Below are 25,990 nucleotides of genomic sequence, written 5' to 3'. Positions count from 1 at the left end.
CAATACAGCTGTGGCAGCCGAATTAGTCGTGCTTTAAGCTTTAAAGGAATAGCGATATTTACGATGTGGTAACGTAAAAAAAAAATACAGGGTGCTAGAATACAATTTATTATCATAATGAGCGGCAGGCAAAAGAGCTTGAGAACCTCTTGGGTCTGTGTGGATCGCAGAAAAGCTATAAAAAGATCTTCGGGTTTGATGGGGCTCTGTCGAGTGCTCAGTGTTCTCGGATTCTTTGATGAATTACTGGTTGCCCCTGTGATAAAACACAGTCACTACAGGGTTTACCAGATGCTTTACGGGACTCTGAGCTAAATACCATACTACGCACACTACTAATCATTTTTTGCCTAGGTGCTATATAGCCTACCACCTATGTTGTCTATTTTCTTTTATGTTATAATGTACAACTCATAACTATTTTTTGAGTATGTTTTTTCAATTAATCATTTTCTAATTAAATCAATGATTTTTGTTTATATTCCTTCACGAAACTATTTTATAAAGATTTTGCATTATGTGGGCTATCAAAGGCTCCGTTGCCTTAGGTATCTAGTGTAAATTTGGAAGTGATTTGGTAAGTTTCCGCAGCTGATCCGGCGCAGTAAAATGTAAATGCTACGTAATCGCCGTAGTCATTATCATCACGCGGCGGTCACGCGACGGACACGCCGACGTGATTAGGGCTCGATACCGACTCTAGGTCATTTGCACAGACGCACACTTGCAGGTAGATGCTGTTGTATGCTACGGAAGGGTCAATGTCCTCATTTTTCTAGGGACTAAGTGCCTTGAGTTACAGGAGGTTTTAAGGGCCATGAGTTAAGGAGCAGCCAATTATAATAAAACCCAGCTCAGTCATCGAAGTGATGTAAATTAGAACCGAAAGAAAGATTGATCAGAATTGATTTTCAATTTACTGTGGTGTCCCGTTCAATGGTGGGTTGAAATAAAGTAGTTACCTGAATATGTGACCCCTAAACACAAGACAGGAATTGTTGCTATATTTTTGGTGTGATTTGTCAATCTCGTGTTAGTCTATGCATCACGATTACAAGCCTTATATCGTAAATTAATAACCAAAGGACATGACTACGGTCCAGTGCTCACGTACGCTGGTTATTAGTTTCTATAAGCACATGTGTGTAAATGTGTCAATCAGTGCTGTCGCCCACGGAAGCCGGCTCGAATGTGTTGACATCGCAATCTGTGATGGTTAGTCTCTCGTCGTCATAAGCACTCGGGTTTCTGATCAATGAAATAGACTGGAGGACCGCATGGTGTACTCAGGCATCAGCTTAGTGTATTTTAGAATATGCAGGAGTAGTCACGTAAGCGCCGCAGTTCATCGTGTGGTATGTCGGTAAACATAGGTTTATAGGATGAATCCATAACGTTAAGGTATCCGTGATGTGAGGAAGACTGGGATTGGAGACAGACCGATGAAAGATATAAATGTCTCCATCTCGATAGCTTATTGTGTAACGAGACCAAACCTTAGACCGCGACAGTCAACCTGTTCAATCAGTACTGTCGAGTCCATCGAATCATAAAGTACACATTTGAACAAATATCCATTTTACAAAATGCATTTTGCATTGTCGAATAATGAGTATCATTTAGTTATAGGTAATGTATTTATGAATGATTGTATATGGATAAGATACCGTGAGTAACGACACGCGGTAGACGGCGGTCCTTGCCGGTAGATGTTACGTGATAGACGCCATGTAGCGGCGTGTGGAGGCAGGTCAAGAACGCGCGGCAATACAGGGAAAAAAACTTCCTTTAGCGTCGCTAAAAAGATTCCGATCAAATTGAAAACATGAGTGTATTAGTGACTCGGTGGTGTAGTTTTAATGCGTACATGGTACGATTAAATCTACGGCGCTGAGATCCTGGGTACGAATATCAGCTCGGACCAAAAATAATTGAACTAGGTTATTCTACCTTATAAACTTGTGAGGAAGTAAATATAGGAAATTTAATTTTAGCAGCTATACACGAGTAAGCCGTTGAGTATTTGGATGTGGAGCAACGACAGGATTCTTAGTGTGGGACAGGTTGCTAAGAATGTATACTGAATAAGTCATATCTGGTTTGATTTTATCGAGGTGTAGGTAGCATCAGTGCATGCCAGAGATCAGTAGCACAGTTAGCGACACTACATTACGTAACGAGCACGCAGCGGGCGCTCCCTGCCGCGTCACACATTCAAATTTCATTGATAACGTCTCCCTAACTACCGAGTTGTCATGTTCGAAAGTGAATTGCTTATTAATCAATTAAATACTGAATTTGCACGTGTCTTCCCGCGTGGCACCGGAAACCTACCGCTACCATTGATTATTTTGACAGATCTTGTTCCTAAGAGACTTGCGTGGCTTCATTTTCACAGCGATAGCACGTTTCGAAGTGATAGCAAATCCATGACGATTTAAAAGATCTCTAGTTAACTTAACTAAAAGTAAATTATATGCAACAGTATTGCGAGTAATGTACCCAAATTTTTTGCCTGAAGGGAATATAGACGGACACGGTAGCTTAGAACTAATAGCTACACGACGTCAGAATTTGAAAATGACTGAAATTGTAAATGCACTATATCCGCTGTTCGAGCCGGATATACACAGACTGATCCCGGACCGCGACACACTTATGTACGTGGGCCATTATGGTGGGTTTAACTCCTCGTGTACGGCGGTCGCTATGCGGGTTGATATAAAACCATAGAGTACTAGGGCTCCAGTGTCTTTAAGATGTAAAGATGCATTATAATTTAATACACTTTGCAGTTTTGGATTTGGGAGATTATGTTCTTAAATTCAATTCTGATAATACTGTCATAATTTACAGCTACAGTGACGGAGTAACCTAGATTACACTCTTTGGCTTCATTTATTCTGACTTTCATGCAAGCGGAGCCGCCGGTAAAACCTAGTTTGTTATAAATACGCAAGTATTGCAGGAAATGTAAAGAAATTGGGCCACAACGCAAATGTTTTGGAAAGTCTCGTTTTCTCGCGTCTCTAAATATAGATGAGATATAGTCCAGTGGGAAGCGAACGGACTGCTGCCACTGAGGTCTAAGTTCGATTCCACTTTACACCGGTTTGCACCAGCACACTTTCATCACGTTTTATCATTTATTATAATTGTTAATAATTAATCTAGAATGGTCCCTCATTATGCATGATATGTCGCAACAGCACATAACAGCCCTGTACCACTGCCCGCGTGTTATTGTTTATCTCGGTATCGTTAAGTTGTCGCTGCGCTCGTGGTGGCGGCGAGGCTCGCGGCCGCTGGGCGCTGCACCGAGGAGTCAGGCCATCATCATTCGATCGTGGGCGGCCGGCGTGAGTGCAAGTGTGAACAATGAAGCTCTCTATTTACTTTGTGTTTTGTGTTCTGGTGAATTTGGCAGCGGCTGTGAAGGTAAGAGGGTACTTGGATAATGTTTCCTTTGTGTTTCAAACATTTAAAATTTTCTTACTAAACGTCATTAATTTCTATTTAAATGTTTATATTTTTATATATTCAGCAACTAAATTATATTGCTTTCCAACAGTGCTTTAATTGTAGGAAAATAGTAAAATACATAAACCCTTACATTTATTATAATACACACTGAGTATAAACAGTATCACTGCTCGCTTTGGTTCTTAACAAAAAAGAGTTTAGGAAGGGACCCTATAAATTCATCAAAAGCTAAAGCATCCGATCAATGCTACGTGAAATAAAAAAACGATTATAGGTAAAACTAAACAAGTTTATTATATTTTATTAAATATGAAGTAAGTAAGTAGTAATGGTACTACTGTCCAATTCGCCCAGCACAGAAAACTTTTCCCAATATTGTTCTTACCCATCTCAAGGGGCCAAGAGCAGTGCGCTGCGGACAGAGCGGCGAACAAAATCCTGTCATATTTATTATTTACGGCAAAAAAAACAAGAGTTGAAAATAATTTTCAAAATGTTCTTTTTAGTTTCTAAATTGATTTAATTATCATAATTAATATAAAAACATGCTATGAGATTTTTGTTTATCTATTCTCCACTTAAGTAGGTACTTACTTATTTCCTTTTTTATCAATGAAGTTTGTATTTAAATAACTTAAATAACTACAACAAAAGAACGATGTGATTTAATTTGTTGACAATTTGTATTGCTTACCCACTACAAAAAATATCAGCTGATGGCACCAATTTAAAATCAACACGGTGATAATTTCAAAATATTATACGTCTAGTCTATGAATTATTAAGTTATTATTTATATTTTTCATTAGTCGAACTATTTTGGGTTAGTATTGATGACAAATAATTTAAAAAAAACATCGCTTTTAGGTCAGGACAATTTTAATTCTTGAATCGGGGCTTTTTAGCAAATCTAAATTATTCGGATCTTTCTTTATTGTGCATTCCTTTTAAAGGTGTTCAATATAATTATAAAATATATGTCGCCAAAACATTAGCCCACGGTTCTTTGAAATGTTATAAATAGATGTTCCTCTCGAGTCCCGAAACGCATCGGCCAGTGACCCGACACGCGACGCCCTCGTGATTTGTTTTCGTTCTGTCTCGCTCTGTATTGTGCCGTCTCCCTCCAGCTTATCCCTTCGCCCTATATTTCCCTGGCACAATAGATGCGCATGGCCCTGAGTCACGTACGCCATGGATCATTTCTCAATACCTGCTTTTATGACGTATATAAAAAACCGTTTGTTCGGTGATTTTTTATCTGTAAGCAAAAGAGTCCATAGTATTTAAATCCTTTTTAAATTATTAGAAATGTGTGCCTATTGTGTTATTTTCCTCGTGCTTTTAGTTATCTCATGTAAAATGATTCGATTTTTATCGACTCTATCGATCATTTTCCTAGTTTTGTTGAAGTTTATAGCTATGGTCTCTTACCAACCAAAATAAATACCGATATAGAGCGTTAAGAAACGATTCTAATCACTTTTTTCGATCCATCACGTAAACGAAACAATCGGAACAGTTTCTTAAGACATGTTTCCAAGTGACTTATTTTGATTCGTTTTTCCTGAATATTAAGATTTCCACTATCCCTGCTCGCGGTTTCGCCCGCGTGAAAGAATTTTCCGGGACAGAAAGTAGCCTATGTCCTTCCCAGGGTCTCAAACCATCATCCCAATAAATTTCATCGAATTCCGTTTTATTGCGTTCAGACAGACAAGAGGAACAATTCTGTTATACATTACTGGTGCGTAACTTTAACCGCGTTTACGCACCCCACGCCGCGAAACCACTAATACATTTTCCCTGTTTTAGAGTCATCTTTCATTGATGGTCTGCTCCTATTGGTCATAGCGTGATGATATAAAGCTTATAACCTTCCTTGATAAATGGGCTATCCAACACTAAAACAATTTTTCAATTTAAACCAGACGTTCCTGAGATTACCGCGCTCAAACAAACAAACTCTTCAGCTTTATAATATAATAATATAGACAGACAATTACTATCTAATACTAAAGGTTTTTTTTATAACATAAGTCATTTATTAGAGATCAGATTCACGAATGCATTAATTCACATATTACGCTATAAATCTGTCCTCAACAACAGCAAGGTCACTGATTATGCTGATGCAGATTGGTCACCTAATAGCCCATTTACAGTACTAACGTCTAGCTATTACTGTGATACATAACTCGAGTCCTAAGCTGTGTAATGTTTGCGGAGTTTATTTAGCCACTATACAAGAGCATAGGAATAACATCTGGGTTAGTTTTGCATTGACTGTTCCCTGTATGCAACAGACGAAGTCGACAGAGAAATTTGGGAAGTGGTTATTGATAGTTATGTTGGTTAGCCGGAGTCTGCCTGGGCGACGCGGTTTATACCATTCTGATCGTTATCTGATCATTCCCTTACGTTGACTGGACAGTTATAACCCTTGCACAAATCAAATAATAAGTTGTTTCGCAGCTTAATGAATTAATTAATCAGTAGGGCCTCAAGATTCGCTCAAAGGTCTAGGGCGTAATTTCGTATTGTTTAGTGCCAAGAGAAAGAAATTCTAAAGTAATTAATGTTTGTCGTAGGACACGTACCGAGCTGCTATAGTTCGCGATGTTGGCAACTCGGACCTCAACGCACACATCCCTGCCATATACGAGGCCGGCAGAAAGGTAAGAAAGCACAATTTTTATACCCAGTTGCAATTATAATAAAATTTAATTTAATTTCAAATAATGTAATGCTGTATGTACGTGGAAACTTAATAACTAACAAAATTAAACCGCTTTAAAAAAAGTAATATTACCTAGATAATAGATTGTTACTGGTTAATTAGCAACTTTGAAGTCGGTGCATAATTCATATTAAACACTGTTTTCTTAATTATGTTCACGTATTTATCATATGTTTAGCTAACAGTTTTTAAAATTAACTCCGCCTCAAAAACAATTAAGAATGATGTAACCTCGTATATTGTTTCGCTGTATAATATATTTTGTTATGCAATAAGGATTATTCCTATTGGATATCAGAATAATTGTACATGTAGTCAGTGTTGTAATTAGTAATGTGCTTGCTATGTCTGCCTTTACTCGCTGAGTGTTCTCAACAGAATACATCCTCCTCTTCCAAAACGAACCTATACTAGAATCATCGTTTACAATTTTCAGAATAATTGCCCAGGTAGATTGACAATTGAATAAAAAAAAAATCTATAAAGGATGATTTCTTCGAAAGACGCGGAGTTTATTTTTAAACGTTGCGTTGTCTACCGTATCTGTCGGAGACAATAGCGATTTCTTTGTTTTATAACAAAGGAATGCGCCAATGTTTAGAAAATCTAGACGATATGGTAACGTATTTTATTACCGTTCATCCACTAGCCTTACAAACAGATCATGTCCTGCGTAAGGGTAATGCTGGAGATAAGCCTCATGGCAATATAATTCCACTATAAGTGTTCCCCGGCGCGGCGCGGTGCTACGTGTAGAAGCTAATGTTATATTTTGTTTTCTCTAGTTACCCTTTGGTCGCTGAAGTATGATGCAAATTGACACTCTCATTGCAGTTGTCGTCTTTTGTTCAGTAGTTATTTATTGTTTAGTTTCAGACTGTTATTATAATTATCATATTATTGTTTATATAATATTTACCGCACACGGTGACCTATTTACAGAGTAATTATAATCTTCCTTATAGCTTAGAGTTTTATATTTGTTGTAGATATTTTACTAAGTATGGTCGTCATGTTTTGAATGGGACAATAATAATGAAGTACGTTTTACGACCTTCTGTATTCTGACTGGAAGCTCGGGTCGCAGGTTCAATATTTGATTTATAACATGTCTATATAATACAAAGTAACGGAAAAATGATATTAAAAAAATGCACTTACATACTGTCTTCTTTTTGTAACTGCTCTGAGATATCATATACTTATATTAACGCAACACACGTCACACTGTGGCATAGTTTCCTATGTTCCTGTGCCAATAGTACTCGGTGTACTGGGCCTATCTGTCACTGCATGGGCATTGAACCCACGACCTCTAGATTCTTTGCGTGATGCACAAGATTTTCCAACACGTAAATAATGTAAATATACTTCTAGTGTTTAAATTACAATTCTAAGTAAAAAATACTGAAAGAAAACGTGTATTGTTGACAAAAATCTTTGTTTGACATTTTGAACCGGCGTTACTCGAAGAGTGACACATTGTGACGTTATTATAATAAGGGACACGGCGCTATAGTTACTGTCTTAGTAATAATAAACTATGAAAGAATTCTTAGGTTTTAACCACACGGTAGATACTTGACTTTTAAATGGTGGTAGATCTTCGGTATGCGAGGGACGGTCTGGCTCCACCACAACGTCTGTTTTTACCGCCAAGCACCAGTGTGCATGCACTGGTGCGTTCTGGTTTGAGGGACATCATAGCCAGCGTAATCACTTGGCAGTATGAGACGAGCGCAGTGGATGCAGTACTTTGTAATTCAATGTTCTGTATGGTGTTGCTACTGTGTACGGGGCAATTGTATAATTTATCGTCTGGTGCTTAGGATGCTCGCCGCGTAATTTAACTACTATAAAACATTAGAATGATAAGCGGATGTCCATTACACGAAATAATTTTTATTAGTTCTCGATTTGAAAAAGTCTTAGGTCTCCTACGAATGTTCTCTCTGAGGTCTTGTATCTGAACGTCTAATATACTGTCTAGAAATAATGTTACCTATTATAATGATACTAAGTATAATCCTTATGTATTAATGTATTCCAGAATGTGGACATCTTGGTGCTGCCGCCGTCGGAAACGTTAAGCTCCAAGTATGATGAGGTGAGCTTCGTCTTGCATTGTTTCCATTATGTATAAGTAAATAACTTTGCGTAACATTATTATGAGATTTCACAATACAGTAATTGTTTATTATAATGCACCTGATGGTAAGTGGAGTGGGGTCCAAGGGAATATCGACTCAAAAGATTTGATTACTCCTCGACAGTCGACACAATTATGCCGGCCTCTTGAGATTGAACATACACATACTGCTCCCGGAACGCGACACACTTACGTAAACTATTATGGCGGGTTTTAACACTATACTATATAACATATTTCATACTAACACCAAAAATGAAGTTAGCATGTTATACGATACATCTATTGTATCATTTGTGGTGAATGCAGTGCAGGTAAGCGCGGTGGTTGTTACAGAGCGCGAGGGAGGTGGCGCGGGCGGCGCGCGAGGCAGACGTGCAGGTGTGTGCGCATGCGCGCGACGTGCTCGTCTGCACCGCGGGCGGCGCCGCCGTGTCGCTGTGAGTGTCGCTCCACTATCACTGACTACAGCTTCCCCTACACTGGGACACACCTCGAATGATCTAATACTTGTCCAAAAAACACTGTTTGAAAGTTGCGTCCTTCGACAATTGTCAGAATTGATAGTCTTTTATAAGAATTTTGAATGATTGCTGAAAATGCCGTGTAGTTGATTGCATTAGGGAGTCGGTATTATCTAATGATATAACGATCCTCTCATCACCCCTCTCCGACAAATAGTCATTAGGAAACAACGCAAAGCTGGATTTTGACTACAATTCTTTGCACTAACGACATTTAGTTATTTCTAAACTAGTGACCAAATTTAACATTGCCATATTGTGCCCAGATACAGGAAGACGGGAGCCACATGCAACTGCAGCACGGTTGAGGAGTCGGAGACCTTCGTCAGCGACTTCGGCGTGGAGTTCACGCTGCTGACGGAGGAGGAGCTGGCGCTGCTGCAGCCCTCCCTCGTGAAGGGCAGGAATGTTATCGTGACCGGCGCCGGGACAGTCGAGGTGCCGTTTCTGACCGGTGAGTGATAGCTCAGCGTTGTGAGTGTGACGTGTATCAGTATTGTTATGTGCTAGAGTTCCAGAAAGACAATGACTGTACCGATTGTTCTTCAAATAACACAACAACACGTTATTGACTATTAAAACACTAATATATACACAGCAGCTCATGAATTAACACTGCAACTCTAAAGCATTCAAATACACCTAATCACAAACACTACGCAGTTACACACAATCCTCGATATTCGCTTCGATATCGCTCTTGATCGCGTCGCAAACAAGACTGACTCGCGGCGGCCGCGCGCTTCTTTTTGTATAACCGATGTTTGTGGAACATTCTCTAAAGATCCGGAAAGAAAACTAGTAAAATTGGAGTCCGTTATCGTGTTTCCACGACATTCTGGAAACATCGAGATCGTTCGAGAACGTTCCATCACCGAACTTTCCACATTGGGGTGGGGCCTATTATCGGCGAGTGCCACGGGGTGTATCAGTCCGTGCCGAGCCCGTGTGAGTGTTGTGTGACGCGCGGTACCCTTCCAGCGTGGTCGCAGCTGTCGCGCGCCAACGTGTTGTGTGGCGCCGCGCTGCTCGCCGACGGACCGCGCCTGCACACCGACCTCCTCACCATCGCCGATGTCCACATCCACGGACGGCACGGTGAGTCACACAACACATTTACTCACGGCTACATCATCACCAGGGCCCTTATTCTGTATGATAGTGTAAACGCGTAATGCGGCCGTGTCATGTTATCTTCGAGAAATGCGTGGAATGGTATTCTGTAAGCCAAATTTCTATAGTCCTAAACATGATGCGTTGTGTTACGTGCTTGTTCCGAACTGTTAAAATAACGTGCGGGATAGAGAATAAGGCCCCAGGCTATGGAAGTCCAGTGCTGCAAAGAGCACAGTGTAGGACCTCGCTCCCTCTTAATCTTCAGTGAACCATAGTGAACTACGGTATTGTAAAATTAAAATTATACAACATTTGTTAAATAATTAAGAAAAAAAAATAAGCACAGTGTCGTGGCAAAAGTTTTGTCGTTTGGAGTGGACCTATTACTCTATGGTCTAATCACCGAGGCAAAAAAAAATATGTATTTCCAGTAAATAAAAAATAGAACATTAGGGTATACTCAACGTATTAGAGTGTCGGTTAATTGCTTCCGCTGCTAGCCACTGAGACCAAAAAACATGTACTATTTCCAATAAATAGTAGCTAGTATTAGAGTATACTCAAAACATTAGAGTGTGGTATAATTGTATAAACTTAAACTCTTCTCCGCATACACTAATAAAAATATTTTCAGATGGAAATAGTAGGTATATTGTTTAAGATAAAAAAACTTAAATTTTCCTTAAAAAGATAGATTTTTTTGTTGAAAATTGGTGTACATCGATAACATCACCGGTTATTTTTAGATAATTAACATCGGATTACGATATCAAACTATTATATCTAATTTAATTAGAAATGGAAACATAAAAATATAGATAAACATACCTACTTACTAAAAATAACAAAATATAGATGATGCATGTTTGATGACGTCACAACATCGCGCCACTGAGAGATAAACATGACCATCATTACGGATAGAGATTTGATTGATATTCAAAATTGGGAATTTAGAAAGCGAAAATAGATGTTTTGGAATATTCTGGGTCTGAGATTTCAAATTAAATAATATTGAGAATTAATTTGTGGTAGGTATAGTAATTATATAATTATTTCGGCAAGTTGCTGTTCGTACAAACCAAAAAGACTAACAAAGGTTTATTTCTGCTAATGACTGAATTTGTAGAAATAAAAATTCAAATGAAGCAAACTGATGAGACAGGAGAGATAAAGTTAATTAATAAAATTAACATAAAGTATTCTAAACAGGGGAAAATATACTCATTAATATCAAAACAAAGACAACCTTCACTTGTTATTATATATTATGATCAGACAAATTATATTATAATCATATTGTAATTAGCAGATAGTGCATTTTTCCATTTAAATTTTCATGTGTTATGAAGACTATCTCCTTTTCATCAGCTCCCTTCCCCCCGCCGGTGGTGGGTGCCTCCTCCCGCGGGTCCGGCGAGGACCTCACCCACTACAGCATCAAGCCGCTGGACCTGGAGGCGAGTGTCGACGGCTACACCGAGACAGTATGTCAGCACGACTTCTGCTGCCAGTTCAATATCAAGGCTAGCTCTAAAGGTATGTTAGAATATTTCCAACCGGTCAGATACTTTAAGTAATCATCGCTGTTTATGTTTATTTAGCAGTAGGTGCTAGAGCATTTTGTAAACTAATTACTTTTAAAGAAGCATACAGTAGGTTATGGAAAGAAGACATGACAGTTTCAGATGGAAACCAGAACTTACTAGTGTAGCCTTTTTCATTGTATTCCTTGATTGGTTTCAATACAAATGTGAAATGAAAGTGTGAGTTGATTGTTGTGCGTTATCCCGTAGGATCGAAGGGTTCGTGCAGTAGTTTCAGCGCGGGCGCTCACTCGGGGCGGCGCGCCGTGAGTCCGTCGCGGCGGGCGGCGGTACAAGTGTGCGGCGTGTTCCACACGGCCTGCCGCCAGGGGTCCGTACTCACTCTACTCTTTAATATTCATAGTCTTCCAAGTAAAGAAGGTAGCGAGCAAGAGGATGTTCCTGATGGTGTGATTTCATGCTTGATGCATGCAGGCTGGCATCATGTCGACTGGCGAGAGGTAATCAACTCTCGTCAGTTATCTTTATCTCCCGATCACTCCATTTACCATGAAGTCCATTGGAGTTACTTTGCCGAGATTTAAAACGATTAGTTATATCAAATGTCGTTTGATAAATTTCCGCAGAAGTCGAACTGGACATGGCAATAACTTGATGCTATGGAAATGAAAATCATTAAACTATGAACTGTGCTGAAACTTGATTCGCCGTATGGGGAAATTAATCCAGTGACACGCAGTACTTTGTAGTTACAAGATTTGCTTAGTGTTGTTGCAGATAGTAAAGAATTTGTAATCTGGCGAACAATTATTTCCTTACGTTAAAAAAATTATTCTTTTCATAATGGCCTATTGTATTATGATACGACTACAGTGCTAAGGCCTTGGGTTCGATCCTCGGGATGAGCAGTGATATTGGAATTTTCTACTCAGTATCAGCCCGAAATCTGAAATATGTGTCCGATATCAGAGATAGGCTCCCCCTACCATGTCACGGGACGAAATACACACGGCGGAAATTGGGTGCACCAGTTGGGCTTCTGTCTATCCCTTCAAGGACAAAAGGACGTTATCTATCCAAACAATTAATCATCTGCCATCATTACCTGAATCTAATCTACACATTTGATTATTAATAAGCCCCTACATCTCTACAGAGCGCAGAACAGCACCGACGTCATCTTCAGCGAGTTGACAGTGAGCGGGAACTTCTCCGACCACACGGTGCTCTTCCCGATGATCGTCTCTAATGACGTCATCGACTCCTCGCAGTACTCCGCGCCCAGGCAGGGGACCGTCACGATCCGGGACGCGTCCGTCATCTCCTTCGGGATATTCGGGAGAGACTTCACGAAGGATCGCGAAGTTATAGCCGAGAAGGAAGTGTTCGCTGACTCCGACAGCTTGTTCAACGAGAATGTTCAGGAGTTCATCGACTACGTGTGGATCAGACTCAGGATACTCATCTTTGTAGTTTCTATTTACATTTTGGAAATGATGTAAAATGCTTAAGGGGATATTTTGTTCAATATTATAAAAATCTTGTTTCGACAAGATTAAATTTATTGTATGAGTTATGAACAATTTAACAACAATATTAATAGCTTCTTTACCTTTAATGGTTTAAGAGTGAAAGAGGCAAGACTTTTTAAAGAGTTTGCAGTATTTGGAGGGATTCTTTATTTATTAATCTTCCTTCTATGTATAGTCCGACCAGAAACATAAGAAACCTCGTTACGTTGTAGAAATGGCACAAATTCCTTGCACTGAAAACGTTAACTTTAAAATGGAAGAGCCAAATGGCGTCTCCAAAGCAGGTTTTTTATTTTCCTGGTCAGACTATATTTTGAGATTTCTTTACTCGGAGAGAATCTGCATAGAGTTCAAAAACCTGTAAATTAATTCCTCATAAATTCTAACTCATACAAAACATAATTCGCGCAGGTTGAGGCTGCGCAGGCGAATTTGTATTCTTATAATGTTTATATTAAATAATCTGCAGTCCCTCGATATCCGCGTGTAAGGCGAGTGAGAGCCGCGGACACGGGGGCGCGGGGAGTGAGGCCGAGTGAGAACAGCGACGCGGGCGAGAGGTTCGCTCGCGTCATATTATAATAATATAGAAATGATGTGAATGCCACATTTGTACCAACCATATTTCCATTACAATTATTGGAACCAGTGACTGTTTTATGATGTAAAGCATTGATTCCCAAAGTGTTCCAGGAGAACCCTCAGGAGTCCACGGGAGACTAAACAGGTTCTACATTAGCGTGGCCAAAAAATTGGGGTTCACAATTCGTAAGTAGATTCCACGAAAATTTATCTGGTTTCGATAATAAATTAAAATGTTGGCTTGACTTCAATGTAGGCAAATAATAATTCAAGAACTATACTTCTAAAAACTTGAATATTCTGGGGAATATGGTAGAAATTTTGCTGCAGAAGTTCCACCAGAACCAGCAATTTTGAAAGTGGCCTATGAGAAAAATAAGTTTGGTAACCTCTGATGTGAAGCATCCATCAATATTTACATTTCACAAATATATTTTTTGTCACTCCATTGGGTTAGTCACGACAGATGTATGATAACGTATGTACGAAGTGAAACTAAATAATAAATGGTTGGTGACATGTCCTTAGTGAGTTTTATATAATTATTTATTAATTTGTAAGTTCTACTTAATGTAAGTAGCGGGTGATCGTAATTACTTTATAAACTAAGTGATTCTTTAGATAATTGTGTTTATAGACTAAGTATTATTTTTTATTTGCTATATCATAGCCAACGAAAACTATATCTTATTTTAATGTGCGCTGTAGTTTAAAATTGCATGCATGTGTTAATGTAAGTAAACTAAGGTAATTTTAAGCATCATCTAGTGTTAGCAAAATCGTGTATGGAACAGGGAGGTGCAGTTTAAATATTGTTTAGTCGATCCCTATTTAAAGACGAACCCTAAGTTATTAGAAACAATCAACGTGTTGAGGTCACCCTAGTTATGGCCTTTATTCGTTTATCAAACGGCACAATGCTGGTTAGGTTAATTTAGACATCGAATTAACTGATTAGTCTACAGCAGTTTTCAATAAATAATCCCAATCTCAATGTTCAGTCCGATTCCGAAAATGAACCAATCACAATGAATAATTTGTAAGATATCCAAATATCTTCGTTGTGATTGGTCAATTTTTGATATACTTAGATCGAAGAAAGCGATTGCGATTATTTATAGTGGTTAGCCAGACATTGGGCGTTAATATTGTAAATACTTCTATAGCCTAAAATGTATGCGTCAAAGACAGTGTGGATAGACAATATTAAAAAACCATTTCAATAAATAAAAGTGTAACCGTGTTATTGGCATGTCTGGCAAACCGGATGTAATATTATGAAGACCGTGAAAAGATTGTGTAATTAATAACAAATATTTTGAGATTTGGATATTTTAGTGTAATTTAATTATAATGATATTATTTCTCAAAGTATAGGTAATTATTATAAGGTTTACTAAAAGGGGATCCTTTTTTACTTTTTGAATATAGAATTAATGCTTTTACAGAATCGGACGTGGAAAAGTATTGAATTCTCTTTTAGAATCAGAATTGTAATTCTGTACTGTTGGTATTTTGGATTCATCATATTTTGTATTCACTGTACACGGTTTTGTAATAATTTAATGCATTTTAATTCACTCACGACTGATTACTGTGATATTAGATGTTATTCACATGCCATTGAAATAAAGGGATTTTTCAATATATTATCTGTGTAGTTTTATTACTCAGAATCGGAATTGGAATTTATAATTCTAATTATTTATTATTATAATAATCTAAATGGGTTTTGAATGATATTTCCATACATGACCATGCCCTAAATTTATTGTTGAAGTACTTTTAATCTTGATTAACTGGTAAGAGGTACTCTTATTTGGTGAAACACGAGCAGGGCCTCGAGTAAAACCAATTTACGTAATAAAATAAACATAAATTGCAATCTATTATAATATACATAACATAACTTAATATCTAACAGTCTCTATACATAAGTGTCGGCGCCGAGCCACAGACCATCTATAATGCCATGTCTTATTACTTCAGAGTTAAGATTTCTCGTCACATAGCTTTTTAAGCCGACCAAATACAAAAGCCAAATTGTAATTTATGATTCCAAATAAATGGTAACAAAATGAATACTATTTACATTAGTTGTTTCAATAAATATCAAATAAAATTTTACTTGTAACTTGTAACAGGCCCTCAGTATAATGGTTACATAGCGTCGAGTCTCCGCGTCTTGGGTCGGTTCAGGTACTTGAGGTGATCCTCGTCGTCATCGTACAGGGTCTTCTCGATCCAGCGCATGTACGACTCCACCTGGAAGTGTTTTTAAATATTTGCTCGTGTTAGGCTATTCGTATGCGCCCAAATAGCAACCACGGTATACAAAGTTTAATGCCCGCCATAGCACACGTACCTAAGCATAAGGCATAATTGTGTCGACTGGCAAGGGTCCAAGGGGATTTATTTAACAATAAGCATAACACAGAACATAATCATTATAAAGCATACTTAAGCACTAAATTACATTAAGACTAGATTGTATTCCTTAAACCTATGCCCTAATTGAAATTATACTACGGAAACGACTCTACAAAGAACAATTAACAATATAAACATCTACTTATACTGAATTGAGTTATATAAACATAAATTGTATGGAAACTAAATTGTACTACCTAACTAAACTACTTAACTTTCGATTACTATTTAAAAACGGGATCACCCCAATTGTTGTGAGTCCACAGTACCCTACTTCACTCACCATCAAATGCAGTTACTTTTCCTTGCCCATATAAATAAATATAGAAGATTAGAGTGGTTCCTTATCGTGACCATTGCTTGTAATATGCAACACTGGCCTATATACGTGACAACAATGTAATTCTGGTGAACGTCAAGCGACGTATCACGTTGTTCGTCAACATTATATAATTTGTTCTATAATCTATATTGTACGTGTATTTACCATCAGATATATTCATTTCATATAGTAAAGAAAAGGAGACAGGTATCTTACCCTGGTGTAGACGTCCGGTTTTCCCCTGGCACACGGGATGCCCCAGGACACCACTCCTACTTGTCGTCCTTCTCTCACCAGCGGGCCTCCTGAATCACCCTGGAAGAGAATAGGTATTAACCTATATTTTTTAATATAGTCAAATAAGGATCGTCTAAAGTCTAAACAGGAACAACACCATTGAAAATTTTCTGTGGTAGACATCCCGAGACATTGGGTTTCATAATGCTTGTAATATTCTTAAATATCGGAATACAACTATGCTTGCACACATTAGATACCATAATACACATTACTTATCAGCAAAAAATTACATCGCGGAGGTAACTATTTCGCCAGGCCATTGTACAGTAAACCACCATAGGATTTGTTAGTTTGATCTGCTCTGAGGCCTGAGTTAGGCAGTAAGCATATTATGATTGTAGGGTACTAATGTAGTGCGGTGTGTGACTCACGTGGCAGGCACCCTCTCCCTCCCTGGTGAGTGCGCAGAGCTGCGTGTCGAACACGGCGTTGACGCCGTCGTGCGCTGACTTGCATTCCTCGTACGTGATCGACTTGAGGTGCAGCTGCATCAGGTCATTCGGTAGCTTGCCGGGGTACTGGAAATACAAGAAAATACGTAAATACACAAAATACCGTCCTCGTCTGTCATCGATTCACTGACTATAAGGTCTACGCGACATATGTCTGCATGTTACAGAATGTGTTTCGCTTAGATATTATAACTCTTGGCCTCCTTGTAAACTGCTTTAGGGGATCCAATACCTGCGATACTTGCAATGGAAGCCACGATGTTATTTCCCAATAGGTAAATATTTTTTGGCATTAAAGGGGTGATAGTAACCAAATATATTGATAGACTCTCTTATACAAGACACCTACTAGATACGGTATGAATGTATACTACCTTTCAAGCACATGATAAAAATAATTATAAGTATGGTTGCTCGGCCACCACGAGTCCTTACGAACAGTATACTTACCGATGTAGTACCCCATCCAGTGAGTATCAACTCCTCGCCCTTCTGCAGCGGCTCATCGTTCAGCTCGATAGCATCTACCGTCTTTCCGAACTGCACCTCCTCCTCAGTGAAGAGTATCGCTATATCGTTGACGATGACGTCGTCGTCGTACTGTTCGTGCACAACTACCTTGCGGATGTCGTAGGCGGTGCCGCCCGCGCGGAGTTGGTTCGTGCCCACCACCGCCTTGAAGTACTCTGGCTTCGCTCTGGAAACGAAATGCACGTATTTTCATATTGCTGCGTATATGTAGTCTAAAGTATTTATTACAGTGATAATATAGAGGGGATTAGAGTGTCCTTTATAGATATAAGCACACGCCTACAAAAAACAAATAGCAATGTGGATTAAATTTAACAAGACTATGTTCAGGATACAGGTTATTTATAAAATAATTCTTCAACCTCCTTTCTTTCGAAATAAAAATATCAAGTTACTGTCCTTGTCTAATTCCTATTTCCTATTTCTATTACATTGTCAAGTGAGACACTAGGAAACCTATTGTTCAAGTAACCGACCTGTCGACACAGTGCGCGGCGGTGAGTATAACCCTCGGCGTGACGAGCGACGCGCCGCAGAAGTGCCACACGCCCCAGAACCGCAGCGACACCTGGTACGGGTAGGAGCCGTTCGGAGCTTTCGTGCCGCCCACGATGCGCTCCCACTGCTGTCTGCCCTCGCTCGGCACAGACGAGAACAATGATGCACTCGCTGAGAACAATTATCACATTATCAAAGAGGTACAAAATTCCTAACACGCTTTAGTCCGTATAACGTGTGCATCATGGGTCTTATAAATTTAGTAAAATAATTCTATGGAGATTGTTGTGATGAATGAAACTTGCGGTCTCTAATATAGATCTACTATCGAATACTTTTGATGGTTATATTATACTTTTTTGGTTTTGATGACTGATCGGCGAAGTAACACTTATTATAATTTGGGAAGTTAATTATTGTAATAATACATTTTTTTATTACAGAAAAATAATTGCAGTTTATACGAATCAATTAAGTTTATCAAATTAAGTGTATAGAAAAAAATAAAAATAGTTATGTCAGAAGTGGGATTCGAACCCACGCCCACAGAAGTGGACTGCGACCTGAACGCAGCGCCTTAGACCGCTCGGCCATCCTGACTTGTCAGTGATTGTTGAAATTATAAATTAGGTTCGTACATGATTGATACTATAAATAGATTTGAAAATGTGTATTGTAGTATGCACAGAATAAAGTACTAACTACTATTATAAGGCAGAATTGTGTAAATCAATGTCAAGGTCACAGAAATATTTTTAGATTATTGGACATTGCGCAGACGCCCTCGGCTATAAATGCACTAGACATATAGCATTAAATTAGTTTACAGCTATTTAGTTCAAAAATTTTGTTGAAAGTTGAAGCAACTGCCAACTAATCAATAGTTGATTATTATGGCAATTAAATGAAAGTAAATGTCAATTTCATAGTTTTTATGGCATACTTTGTTAAGTACCAAATTTCTACATTGAGAGTAACGAACTAAAGTAACCTCATTAATGTAAGAAGTATTGACGAAGATCGTTTTACAATTTTGAATAATGCGTATTAATACTTTAGTTAAACTACGACGTTGATGTTTTACAGTTTCTTATTTTACTTTTTACACTTATAAAGGAATTTAGATAAGAACTAAGAAATAATGCCGTGACATGGCCGATGCTAATGACCAGGCAGCCTGGAGCAGCGCATAAAAGACGCAGGACCGATCCTGGGCTAGTTATTTCTGACTCAAAACTCGGGTTTAGTGTAGGGCTGTCATCCGTCCGGAATTCCCCGGATTTTTCCTAGTTCAAAGAGTGTCCCGGGGGCCGTCCGGCAGGGGTTTTTAAACAGTGAGGCTGTGAGCTTTTGTTGTGAGGGAAAATCTATGTTTTTAAGAACGTAACGGCATTGCGTAAGAAGAGCAGTACGGATCCCTACCACCGCTTTACTGCGACACTGACCAGAGAAACTACACTGCATATTCTTTTTAAACTTTTGGTTATACAGACGACAATTTTGAAGAGATCTTACCAGTAAATACAACACTGGAGAACACGATGAGAAATACACACGCCATCGTTAGGTACTGACCGACGCATGCGCAGTGGGGGCTTATAAAGAGTCGAGGCGGCCGTGGAATCGTGAACTAAATAACTATGAATATACCCGCATCTGTGCAGACTTCATTATATACAATACTGAGTTATACTGAAACACGAGGCTCCCCCAATGAGCGCCGAAATGTGGTAAAAATGTGTGACATAAGAAAATACCTATGTATTGTATTATTTATCTTCAAATCTAGGCATTCAGGGAATGGAGTTTAAATAATATAAATCTAGCAATTTTCAAAACCATCGTTTCACCTGTTTCCTCCGAAACGAAGAGGACCTTCTATACGGAGCTGTCACATGATTCTAATTTATCGTCCTTTCTACATAGTATGAGCACTAGTTATTCCTAACAACTCGTCTTTCCTATAATCACTTGACAAACAAAAGCAATCTGTACTAATTAATACATGCAATATTAATTTGTTATTTAACTTTTATGTTGCGTTGCTAATATTTATTTGCAGGCGCTTAGTTTCGCACAAGCGCTCTGCTTGACATTCAATTTTAATGCTTACTATAACAAACACAAATAAAAATAATTTTAACAAAAAATTAAACCTCCTTCAAAAACCACTCAAAACCAAAAAATAATTTCACATAACAAGTATATATTGGATACCAATTTTGGAGTCGGTGCCTAATTAAAATTGCTAGTTAGCTATATTTGTTGCATAGTCCATCTATGAGCTAAATTTCTTTCAAATCAATTAAAAGGAGTAGGTTTGTGTGTACTACAACATACACAGTGAAAGGTGTAATACCAAGCACATGTATGGTGTTTCATCTTTTTATTTCCTCTTTTTTCAAGGCAGGGAGTGTAATACACCCACATTTGACCAGCTATATGTAACAGGGGAAGAATTTGGGTAGTGTACAGTTCACAAATTTAAATATTTCCTTAATAGCTTCCATTTGCTGTGCTGCGGCGATGTGTTTATCTCCGGTGACGATCTGACTTGCTGACTTTGTACGCTGGCAGCACATTGTTTTCGTATATTTGTTAATGTATTTATAACTAGCAAAAACACAACTAATGTGTTTCGCTCGCAGTACGACTATCGCGCTGAAATGTTACACCTTTGCCTACCCCTGACACGGGGAAAAGATGTTATGCTATATGTATAAGTATGTGAGAAGTAGATTCAAGCAAACCTAACGCAAAAACACAACTGATATATTTTGCTCACAGTACAACTATCGCGCTGTGGTGTAACACCTCTGCCTACCCCTGAAAAGGGGAAAAGGTGTGATGCTATATACATACATATATGTATGTATGTAAGAAGTAGAGTCTACTAAACCCAACACAAAAACACAACTGATATGTTTCACACACAGTACGACCATCGCGATGAAATGTTACGCCTCTGCCTACCCCTGACACGGGGAAAAGATGTTATGCTATATGTATGTGAGAAGTACAGTCAACCAAACTCAATGCAAAAAACATAACTAAATACGTCACAGGAAAGCTAAATTCGCGATTTCGTTTTCTTGGACGACATAATTATTCTAGTTTTTTTAATTTTAAAACCAAACTACCGAAACGATCTTGAAAAAAAATTTATGGGACCAATCTGGAGAGAAATTCTTTCGAATAAAAAAAGAATTTTCCAAATCGGTTGATAAATGAGCGAGTTCTGAGGTAACAAACATAGAAAAAAAAAAAAATAAAAAAAAAATCACGTCGAATTGATAACCTCCTCCTTTTTTTGAAGTCGGTTAAAAAAACAGTATGTCATAATATCATATTTCTATTACTATTAATATAAACTTGTATTCACAACGATCATGTAAATTATATTATAGAAATTAGAAATAAACAACAAAGCATTGGCAGTGAATAAAAGCATTAAGTCTATAAAATCAAGCCATTCAATTGACAACAGACAATCATATTCATACGATGGTAATAAGTAAAAGTCAGAGCAATCCTGTATCGACAGTAAAGCATTATGGAAGTGATTCCGAGTGCCGTAGCAGACAGGACGCGAGCGATTTAGCTTCGAATGCGACGCATATCAACTCGCGCATAATGGTGACACGCATCCCAACTAGACGAGTTTACCAAATTAAGCTTTAACAAGTAGCCTAGAGGAGCTTAGTCAATTTACTGCAAGTTTAAAATATGTATGTCACTTTCCTATTACATGAAGACCGTCAGTTTTAGGCCTTGAAGTATATCGTCTGTTTATTAATCGATGAAAATCGAGATCAATATCGAGGAGGCCTCCATTTAGAAACATGGATTAGTATCGGAAATCACAGTTTCTGTCGTTCATGGAGCCAATATATAATGTTTTCACTTTTTTATTACTAAGTAGTACCTATACTGGAACTCTCTTCTCTGCTTCAAAGGACATTCTAGCCAATATACTTTTTGTGATGACGATCGGAGCCTAGTGTAATTTCTTTTATTTTATATAGGTAAGTTAAGTTTGAACAATTGATGGCTGGATAGATTCTTCAAATTGTTTTAAAAATGTAAACCTCCTCCATCCTTTCTAACTTCACAAATATTAATTTAAGCGCCAGTGTTGGACGCAGCGCATTATGGCGTGCCGTCAGGCGCGGGCGATCGCTCCGTACAGCCGAGCGCCTGTAACGAGCTGTTTGTATGTATTGCTTACACCTCGTTTATACAATGAGTTATGTTTCATGGAACTCTGTAGGAACTGGTGAACATTTTTGATCATCGATTAGGCTAAACGTTTGTCGCTCATTCTCTTAACTATGAAACTTGAATGATTTATTTGATAGCTGTTTTGTTTTTGTATGTCATAATTATCATTGCAGATAGACATTTTTTTTTAATAAAATAAAATAAATTATGAGTGTACAAAAAATATTGGTATTTTAGTAGGCAGTAGGGTGTAACAATAGAAATTAAATTCATTTATCATAATAATTTTCATGAGTCCGTTGGTCCCCTGCTAGACATAGGCCTCTCCCGCGGTACGCCGTAGAGCCCGTGATGTATGTACCCAGTCACTGCCGCCACTCTTGTGTCAGTCGTCCCGCCATCTGGCCAGAGGGTGCCCCACGCTACGTTTGCCAAAACGCGATCTCTACTCCAGAACATGCTTACTCCAGCGGTTATCTGTTCTGTGACATACCATTACCACTTCAACCTTCTAACTTTCATAAAGTGCCGGAACCATTAATAGGCATAAATTTTAAAATCTTCATAAAATAATTTCATTAAGAAATATATAGAAACATTTTTGCTTGTGGTAGGATATATTTTATATCCGTCCGGATAGCGACCACCGTACACAAGGTGATAAAACATTGACCCACGTAAGTGTGTTGCGTTCCGGGATCAGTCTGTGTATATCCGGTTCTAACACGCCGGTATAATTGCGTCGCCGAGGAGTAGTCATCGTTCGTCTGTCGATATTCTATTGACCTACTTCCACTTGCCATCAGGTGCAGTGGGGTCACTTAATGTTCGTATAAAAAAAAATGTTACGTATGTCGGGAGAAACAACATAACAAAATTATTTACAAGTATTGTGGAGCCATATAGCTTCTTGTAATTGATCTTGTTAGTGGTATCGCTTCTTTGTTTGGGCAATCGTAGAACTTATCATCAGGGAGGTACCTCATTAAGTCATAAAAAAGTATAATTGCTCAGCTTGGGAATTGAATCCACGTATTAACTTGACTAGATGCACGCCACGTTACAACTAGTTGATGTTAAACATGGGTCAGTACGGTAAAAAAATATAGATCAATCTGGGAATGAAATTCACATGTGTTAACTTCATTGATTGTCACTGGAGTTGATCTTAAGCATGGTGTTAGTAAACACGAGAGAAAACATGCATTCCTGAGACGTCTCCGCGGCTCAGTACAGCGGCATGGCGCGCTACACTACATGCGTGGCAATACCGCTCATATTGGCGCGTGAGTTCTTACTAAATATCTATTACATTAATGCAAACTTAGTTTGTCCTTAAGTCTGAACAACTCAGTAACGTATATAATTTAGTATAAAGGTGTACGATGTAAATGCCTCGGTCGCGTTATAGTATTGTGTGTGCGGTATCACCAATGCCTTGAGGTTTCGAGTCCTGGGTCAGACAAATTGATATTTGGGTTTTTCTGCGCCATTATCAGCCCAGAGTCTGAAATTTGTGTCTGATATGGCGATAGGCTTACCCCTTATCTGCTTCATGGGACGGAAGACACTTAGCAAAAACTTTCATCTCGGTCTACCCCTTCGGCGATAAAGATGTGATGGGTGTGTGTGTGTAAATACTACACTCGCCTTGAAAAATGGCGCATTATCTGACACATAGATAATATAATCACAAACTACTCGTGAAAGTATCATAGCATATCTTAATTCACATTATTATCAATGCGTAGACATAGGTTAGAGGCCGGAGAGAAATATAGACTATTTTTACTTTATTTCTTATTTAATAACAGCGTTGATACAATAAAATATAACTTTGCATATAAATAATATTAGCTAATGTAACAACCACAACATTTTCCATATGTTATGTAAAGAATATTATATACTTATTATACATAACCGTAGCTACTTAGCAACGTCAATCATGAGTCTATTATAATCATATTATGTGATCTGAATTAGCTTAAATTTTTATATAAAAAAGCGGCGATAGCCTAGTTGGGTGTGGAACGGACTGCCGAGACGAATGTCCGCAGGTTCAAATCCCAAGGGCACAAACCTCTGACCTTTCTAAAAAAAAAAAAAGAAAAATCATGTGTGTATTCTTTGTGAATTTATCGTTCGCTCTAACGGTGAAGGAAAACATCGTGAGGAAACCTGCACATCTGAGAAGTACTTTATAAGAATTTCGGGGGTGTGTGAAGTCTACCAATCCGCACTAGGCCAGCGTGGTGGACTAAGGCCTAATCCCTCTCAGTAGTAGAGGAGGCCCGTGCTCAGCAGTGGGCAAGTATGTAATACAGGGCTGATATTACTTACTTACTTTTATATACATTTAAACCTTATTATACGGGTGTCTAATGGTTACTCACTGTTCTTGACGGGAACTCCTAATAGAGAGGCAATAGACAAGAGATCATTTTAAAATATAGACTGATTCTGGAACCTTTGTACTTCTTGAACGGTTGTCGCTTTCCCGGAGGATTTAGAAAAACTAGTGGTCGTCTAGCGTTCCATATTCGACTGCCCAATTTTTTTTGTTTTATGTATACACACACAGAATACAATCAAAACATAGTACTTAATCTAGATTGTACTCTAAAATTTATGCCCAAATCATGATTGTTACAAACGATGATGTACGAATTTAATATACTTGTATGTATATAATAATGATTCATGTGAAATTCAATTGTAAAGTTGTAAAATATACTTGTAATACATACTATATATAAATATTATTTTTCTGCACTCCTCTATGTGAACTTTAATCATGTCAAATCTCACACTCCTTCGTGAACGCAATGTGCTTAAAGAAAAATATAAAGCCTTTTCACGTTTCTTCATGTATATTAATATCATCAATTCCATTACCAGCAATCTCGAAAAAACACGCTCTTCTAAGAGATATTTAATGCGGGTGGACATACGTCAAACGAAGCCTTGCGTAGACTTATGTAAATGAATTGTGCGCAGTGGCCGCGATGGTCCGGTGCCAGTTCTTCAGCTGCCACGACGACCCCGGGTTCGAGCCCGATGAGGGACCCATGACCGACCTGCAGTTCACCTGGCTCGGCGCCTTGCAGTACATACACGGTTTGTTTGATTCAATTCTATCAGCGATCACAAACATTATTCAACTCTACATTATGGGATTTAGTAGTATTTGTTCACTGTATGGATTGACATGACCGGGGTAGAACCACTGTCTCACGTAAATTCCACATGAAATAACAGGTTGTGGCCGTTCAAGTATTATTTAAGAAGAATTTTGGTATTTTTAACAGCCCTCCTCTCCTATCCATCCGCATTGTTAGCAAGAGTAAGCAAAGCTAAGTTTACGTAAAGAAATGTATAAAATTATAGGCGATGGTTATAATTTGGCATCAGAGGAAGGACCTGCTCGTTTTCAGCTCCCGTTTCTAATATGCTAAAATCTTTATGTAGGTAATAAAACCATTTGTGTTTGTTTATGATGAATTTGATATGTTTCAGTGAAGAACGGCACGCCGCACTACTTCCGCGTGCCGCGCGTGGTG

The 25,990-nt window shown here is 38.3% G+C and overlaps 2 protein-coding genes and 1 non-coding gene across 5 annotated transcripts; 1 reads left to right on the top strand and 2 right to left on the bottom strand.

The window, feature by feature from the left end:
- Window positions 1–3,284: 3,284 nt before the first annotated feature.
- Window positions 3,285–15,325, top strand: LOC115449281. Of its 3 annotated transcripts, none has more exons than XM_030177058.2 (9): window positions 3,285–3,438; window positions 6,075–6,161; window positions 8,274–8,330; window positions 8,709–8,812; window positions 9,169–9,350; window positions 9,878–9,994; window positions 11,384–11,551; window positions 11,809–11,929; window positions 12,716–15,325. In XM_030177058.2, the coding sequence occupies exons 1-9, from the start codon at window positions 3,379–3,381 to the stop codon at window positions 13,059–13,061; spliced, it is 1,242 nt and encodes a 413-aa protein (XP_030032918.1). In that variant the 5' UTR covers window positions 3,285–3,378; the 3' UTR covers window positions 13,062–15,325. The 3 variants fall into 3 exon arrangements, with proteins under 3 accessions (XP_030032918.1, XP_030032917.1, XP_030032919.1); XM_030177057.2 differs by having other exon boundaries at window positions 3,286–3,438; window positions 9,163–9,350; XM_030177059.2 differs by lacking the exon at window positions 9,878–9,994 and having other exon boundaries at window positions 3,286–3,438; window positions 9,163–9,350.
- A 212-nt stretch (window positions 15,326–15,537) lies between these two features.
- LOC115449282 (chymotrypsin-1) lies at window positions 15,538–19,787 on the bottom strand. The gene is made up of 6 exons (XM_030177061.2): window positions 19,722–19,787; window positions 18,185–18,377; window positions 17,628–17,874; window positions 17,097–17,243; window positions 16,642–16,740; window positions 15,538–15,938 (listed from the first exon to the last, which is right to left on the bottom strand). Exons 1-6 carry the CDS (start codon window positions 19,765–19,767, stop codon window positions 15,834–15,836), a joined length of 837 nt encoding a protein of 278 aa, XP_030032921.1. The 5' UTR covers window positions 19,768–19,787; the 3' UTR covers window positions 15,538–15,833.
- On the bottom strand, window positions 18,723–18,806 carry Trnal-cag. Its single transcript has one exon. It is a non-coding gene; the product is annotated as a tRNA-Leu (tRNA).
- Window positions 19,788–25,990: the final 6,203 nt, after the last annotated feature.

Source organism: Manduca sexta, chromosome 5, assembly GCF_014839805.1.
Source record: "Manduca sexta isolate Smith_Timp_Sample1 chromosome 5, JHU_Msex_v1.0, whole genome shotgun sequence".
Taxonomy (NCBI): domain Eukaryota; kingdom Metazoa; phylum Arthropoda; class Insecta; order Lepidoptera; family Sphingidae; genus Manduca; species Manduca sexta.
The sequence above is the reverse complement of the archived record's forward strand: the minus strand, read 5'-3'. Positions and strand labels throughout refer to the sequence as shown.

Bases quoted from the DNA above. Each gene is read 5' to 3' on its own strand.
- LOC115449281 (XM_030177057.2), top strand. From the start codon at position 3,379: ATGAAGCTCTCTATTTACTTTGTGTTTTGTGTTCTGGTGAATTTGGCA. The intron at 8,331-8,708 runs GTGAGCTTCGTC...TGGTTGTTACAG, and splicing joins TAAGCTCCAAGTATGATGAG to AGCGCGAGGGAGGTGGCGCG. The intron at 9,995-11,383 runs GTGAGTCACACA...CCTTTTCATCAG, and splicing joins CCACATCCACGGACGGCACG to CTCCCTTCCCCCCGCCGGTG.
- LOC115449282 (XM_030177061.2), bottom strand. From the start codon at position 19,767: ATGGCGTGTGTATTTCTCATCGTGTTCTCCAGTGTTGTATTTACTG. The intron at 17,244-17,627 runs GTAAGTATACTG...TTGTATTTCCAG, and splicing joins CTGGATGGGGTACTACATCG to TACCCCGGCAAGCTACCGAA. The intron at 16,741-17,096 runs GTGAGTCACACA...ATTCTCTTCCAG, and splicing joins AGGGAGAGGGTGCCTGCCAC to GGTGATTCAGGAGGCCCGCT.